Source organism: Lutjanus erythropterus, chromosome 22 (assembly GCF_056507025.1).
Source record: "Lutjanus erythropterus isolate fLutEry1 chromosome 22, fLutEry1.hap2, whole genome shotgun sequence".
In the NCBI taxonomy this organism is placed as follows: Eukaryota; Metazoa; Chordata; class Actinopteri; order Lutjaniformes; family Lutjanidae; genus Lutjanus; species Lutjanus erythropterus.
In genome coordinates, this window is record NC_139338.1 from 21,063,160 (window position 1) to 21,069,159 (window position 6,000).

Genomic DNA, 6,000 nt, shown 5'->3' on the forward strand with positions numbered 1-6,000 from the left:
GACTGATGGGCCATAATTATGTGTGGCCACAAGTATTCAAGAGCATACCCGCTAATTTTCTTCTAGATTACAGCCTGACCAATACATCAAGTGGGCCAGTTCCATCAGCTGTTAGCTTATCACAAATGTATCGGTACATGTCAGCTGATAAGTAATACCAAACAGCAGGAGAAACAAGCCAAATGAGTACCGGTAAATGAATGATTAATGAAAGCATAAAAAGGCATTAGTCATTGATGACAGGCTATTTTAGCTTATTTTAATGTTTGTGTGCGAGTTTACATAGTTTTCTTGATTTCCAGCGACTGTTTGTAATTTACTGTTAAGTTTGCTCGGTTAGTGTTACATTGGTGACACTTACTTAGTACATAAAAACTAATTAGCCTGCTAATCAGGAGGGAGATTGGCAGAAAATTCATCAACCTGATCTATTTTGGCATTCAACTGATCATTTCAGTCATTTATCAAGTCAAATGAGCAAAAAAAAGGTCACTGGTTTCAGCTCCAAATGTGAGGTTTTGCTGCTTTCATCTGTTCTTTATGGATTTAAAGTTAAAACATGTGGGTTTTGGACTTTTGGGTAGGCGACACAAGTAACTTGAAGACGTCATAATGGGCTCATTTGTCCCTTCTCTGTGACAAAATATAGACTAAACAACTTAAGCAGGGCTGAAAGTTTTCATGATTGATTAATCTGCAGATTACTGTCTTGATAGATTGATTAATTGTTTAGTCCATCAAGTGTCAAAAATCTAATTTGACATCCTCAAATTAGAGCCAGACAGAAGTAGCTGTATTTGTGTTTTGCACTTGTACACAGTTATTTATAATGATCAAAAATACAAGTGAAAGTTTAGTTTTTCCATTTCCTGATGTCATTTTGGATTTCTTACAGCCTATACAGATAAAATGTATCATCAATATCAGAATTTTTTACTCCCTAATACTGCTCTTAGGCCCCAAAACGCCAGGTGGGTTCGGTTCGGTTCTACTTCAAAATGCTTCTTTTGTCCAACCAACAGTCCAAAACTCAAAGACTGACTGAAACAATTAATCGATTATCAATATAGTTCGCAATAAAAGTTCTTTAGATCGACTAGCTGCGGCCATAAATTTAAGTATTAAGTGAAAAACAATAATGAAAATAACTGTTTTCAGCTGCAAAATGTTCCACGCTCCAGACTCTTGACTCTCTTTATAAATGGAATTTGTGGGATTTTATCAGAAACATGTGTTACGTTAAAAAAAAAAAAAAACAAGTTGCAGTATCGATATCGGCTTCAAAAACTCAGAATCATGATGCAACTTCTGAAGTGTTCCACATGCAGGGAAGGTAGAAACCACTCCTCACTGGGTAATAGTTTTGACAGCCACCCCCATCACAACATGGCCCACGCAGCATAAACAATCCATGATCCTGCTGGGTACCTGTTCTGTATCCTGCACTGACCTCTTACCTCCCTGTGGAGATATCATCCAGGAGGAAATGGTACTTTCCCTGCAGGGGATTCACTTAAAGTGTCACATTAGCGTCACAACAGACTGACTCACCTCATTGGATGGTATGCTGACAACACCTGTTGATCTCCTCTTTTCCCTCAGCTTCCTCTTCTCGATCTGTCCTTTCCCCTTCCTGGCGCTGGGGCCGGAGCTGCTCTTCTCCTTCACTTTGCTGCTGGGTGATGGACTCTCCTTGTCGCTGTCATGGCACGCCATGGGGCTGGAGTCCGGGGAAGCGCACTGAGCCTTCTCCATCTGAGGCGGAGCTTTCTTCAGGTTGCTCCCCGGGGTGGATGTGGGTGCAGCAGCAGCAGCAGCAGCGGCGGCGGCGGCGGCAGCAGCAGCAGGAGCAGGGTGGGCAGGGTGGTGCGTTTCCTCCTCGGGTCTCTTCAAAGCTGAGCCGGAGGAGGACCGAGCCACAGAGTAGGAGGAGGGCAGGCAGTTCCCAGTGGAAGCGCTCCGGTCCGGGTTGCTGGTGAGCTCGGCGTGGCGGTTGCTGTTGCTGCTGCTGTTTGTGTTGCTGCTGGCACCCAAGGGAGCGCCACTCGCCGCGGCAATGTCCCCCAGCATTTTGGCTCTCATTTTCTCCCGTTTCGCCTTCCATTCCTCCAGAAAGTCTGTCGTGGCGTTTGACTTAAATCCGCCCGTGGCCATGATCCCTTTTAAAAGTTCCTCAAGTTGGTGGAAAATTAACTTAAAGTTGAAGTTGATGTGAACTTTCAGCTCTCGGCTCCCGTCCGTCCTAATGGCACCGCATTCCTCAAGTGATTAACCCGGGTGCTGTTGACAGGTAGCAAGAAAGTAAAGTCACGAAAAACTAAACTTTAAACAGCCTTTTTGGTCTCTTTTTTTTTTTTTGCCACGTCGTGGCTGTTTACGCACCTAACGTCAATAACAGCAGGTTATTACCGATCGCCGCTTAAATGAGTAAAAGTTGCAACTCTCAGGGTATTTCTAATGACTTTTTTCTCGAGTAAAAGTAACTCAAAGTGTGCAAAAGTTGACAGAGCGAGCGCAGGAGAACGGCTTCAGGTGTAAACTCACCTGTGTGGAGCTGTTTTCAGTCGTTGAACGCCTCTCTTCTCTCCGACCAGGTGTGCCCGCGGTCCGCTCACATGAATGGCGCTTGTGTCGAGCGCTGAGAGCCGCTGCGCTCGCTCTGCCCTCTGGCACACCGGGCGAGTCCGGAAACAGCCGATCGCTGCCGAGTGAAGCCGAAGTGACTGTGGAGCCAGAATCACTGTACTGGTCCTTTAATGTTCCCTGAGGGGCTTATACTTAGTCAAGGGCGATTTATGACACTTTGTAAAAGTATTTAGGGTGTTTTATGGTACTTTTGTGAGATTCACGTAAAGTCAGCTATTCATACATCCACACTGTAACATCAATATAATGTAATTTCAAAGTTTTCTAGTGCATATCTAATAATATTCTTATATTTACCATAGAGTTTCTGGGTAATTCTTGAATACTTAAGGAAAGAATTATGTTCTTTTTTGAGTTTATAGTGACCTTATCATACAGAATTGACACATGTATTTATATATGTATATTTATTTACTATTTTTAATTTAATTTGATCATATCTTCGTATTTCTATTTTTGTTGTACTTTAAGGAATCACAATTAGAGTATCTGAGTGAGTTCTGGTTTCTTATTATTGTTTTTCATCGTGAGTTACAGATATCTCATCATACAGAATTCACTTATTTATTTAGTGTTTTTAATTTTATTTCGTGTTCTCTGTGTTTGTGTTCTTGTAGCACTTTGGGGAACTTTATTTTTTAAACGATCTTATCTTTTATAGTATTAGAATATAGTGTACAAGAGTGTAGAGATGACTTGATAGAGACGACAAACATAAAAATAAAAATTCTAAGTTAGAATACCTCATTTTGTTCGTTAACTTATTTTCTGGTTATTTAACAAATTAAGCAATACAACATATTAAATAAAGATTATTATTATTGGGCTATTATTCTTGTTAGGAGTGTGGGATGGTCACAGAAAAATGTTAACATTCTAATATTTAACTAAGTTTTTTATTCACCTTGTTCTATTGTTGTTGTTGTTGTTGCCTTTATTGAAGCACCTATACAGTTTTGGAAAAGTGCACATACAAATAAGAAACATTATTATCAATAATAGTGTCGAATGATTAAAGTAAGACACACTGACACATGTTTGCATTGTGTCCTTGTGAAGTCTACAGTAAATACATCACATTATTTCAGAGTGAATCCTTTAAAAAAAATTTTGAATGACACTGAAATGGACCATTTTTCCACCTCCAGAATGTCATTTTCACAGACATTTAAGAGTTGAGGACCTTGAAAGCAGCATTCAGCAGTAAATTCATTCCATCAACCACAAGTGTGTGTTTCTAAAAGGCTCTGAACACCTCCACGACTGGAACTCACACAGACAGCACAATGTCACTGATTTCTAGTCTTCAATGGGCCTTTGATAATTGCACAGTCGGAGTGCAACATTTCTGCAGAGGAGCGTTTTGACAACGATTGAGCTCTCCCACGCAGATCTCACAGACTGACTCCCTTAGGCGCCGGATGAGTCATGCAACCAGCTCGGATCAGAGGAGAGCCTCCTTGTTCATCGCGTCACACAGGCTGATTCCAGCTAAGGGGAAGGTTGAGGACAGAAGATTGACAAGTTTATTTCATGCACTTATGATGGCGTGGTTGAGAAATGTGAATAGTTGAAAGCTCCTGCACACCTTAATACGTCAGTTAAACATTGCCTTTGTGTCTGCATTCAGTTCTTTATAAAAACATTATAAAATCAGTGTCCATGTTGCAGCCATTTAAGTAATTTTTGCAGCAATAGTCAACAAGGTTCAACAAGTGCTTCACTTGAGAAAACGATAAACAGTGTACAGATAAACACAAAACCTAGTTGATTAGTTTACAGACCTGTACCATATGTATTTAAGTTCAGAGAAATACACTTTTTCTGATGATTCTTGGGCAGTGGAAGTTTTATGAGGTGCGGCAAATGACAAAATTGTATCCAAGTCCAGGAACAAACTTTCAATCTCAACTTTTAAAAGTGCTGTGTGTGATATTTACAGGGATTAATTGGAAGAATACAGTGAAAATCGAATCTAATTTACAAAACAATGTTTTCATTAGTGTTTAATCATCTGAAATAAGAACAGTTGTGATTTTATTACCTTAAAATGATCTGTTTATATCTACAAAGGGAGCGGATCCTCCTCCATGGGGGCTGCCATGTTGCACCACCACATTTGTACAGTAGCCCAGAACTGACAAACTAATCTCTAGCTCTAGAGAGTTTTTTTGGTTACTGCAGGTTTTCCCATGTGCTTAGAAGGGGAGGGTGAGGTGAGTTGGTTGCGATAGCTGAATTGCACCGCTAGTTGCCACTATATTCCACACACTGGTCCTTTAAGATAAAAAAAAAAAAAAAAAAATGAACATTTACAATTCAGTGACAGCTGAGCAAACTGCAGAGGAAGATTGATTGATAGGATACAAAGCTCTCAAACAGCTAAAAAAAAAACCAGGGAGTCAAGTGTCTCTTTTCAGCTGCAGATTCAACTTTGCCTCTAAAACCCAGTCACATAATCAGCGTCATTTCATTCCTCTTCTGCAGCTCTCCTGTGTAATGATCCCAGCTTAGAGGAAATATAATGAATCTAACAAACTGCGAGTCGTTGTTGCGTGTTGATGCAAAGCTCCATTGTGATAATTCTGCTACACGGCGTTCCAGTGACATTCAGCCCTTGTGCATTCTGCCATTACCTCACTGTACGAGCAGGTTTCTCCCGACGCAGTGATTTAAACCTGCTATAGGTGCTTACTGTCACAAACCTAATTTCATGCAAGGATAATAGCGCTATAAGTTAACTGTGCTGAAGGGTACGAGCCGTATGGTGTTAGATTTGTGTGAGTCTATTGCTCCCAAGGGTGCTCTGACTTTCAGGCAAGTTTATCACTGATATGTTATTTTTTTTTCCCCTAAATGTATGTTATATATCTTAAATGTATGGAGTCATAGAAGTGCCCCGATAAATAAATACATTTGTAAAGAATTAGAAAATAAATTTGGAAACTATAAAGAGGAATAAACAAAAGAATAAATAAAAGACTAAATAAATATGTAAATCATTTTTACCTTTATTATTTCTTTATTTTCCATATAAAGTGATCTATTTTCCCTCTTTTTAATTAAATTAAAATGATTTTATTTTCATGTGAAAGTAACCTAAAAAAGAATAAGGAAAAATAAAAGGATAGAAATAAATACATGACATTATATTTTTAATTTATATGCAATAAATAAATAAATAGATAGATAAATAAATAAATATATACAGAAATAAATAAACAAATAAATGTGGATGAAAATGTATAAAATGCATATAATTATTTTCTATTTTGTTTTTGTGTTTTGTCTTAAAATTTTCAAATTTATTTGTTCTTTTATGAGAAAAAAAAGGGAAAATCAGTAGAAAAATAA

The 6,000-nt window shown here is 38.8% G+C and overlaps 1 protein-coding gene across 2 annotated transcripts in view; it reads right to left on the bottom strand.

The window, feature by feature from the left end:
• The window catches only part of pawr (PRKC, apoptosis, WT1, regulator), a 79,078-nt gene extending 76,241 nt beyond the window's left edge, over positions 1-2,837 (bottom strand). Inside the window, exons 1-2 of one of the 2 annotated variants that reach the window (XM_084711253.1) lie at positions 2,545-2,837; positions 1,552-2,280 (exon numbers count right to left, since the gene is read on the bottom strand). In XM_084711253.1, coding sequence (XP_084567379.1) covers positions 1,552-2,154 — 603 coding nt within the window. In that variant the 5' untranslated portion in view covers positions 2,155-2,280; positions 2,545-2,837. The other variant, XM_084711254.1, reaches the window with a different exon arrangement.
• Between the last annotated feature and the right edge of the window lie 3,163 nt (positions 2,838-6,000).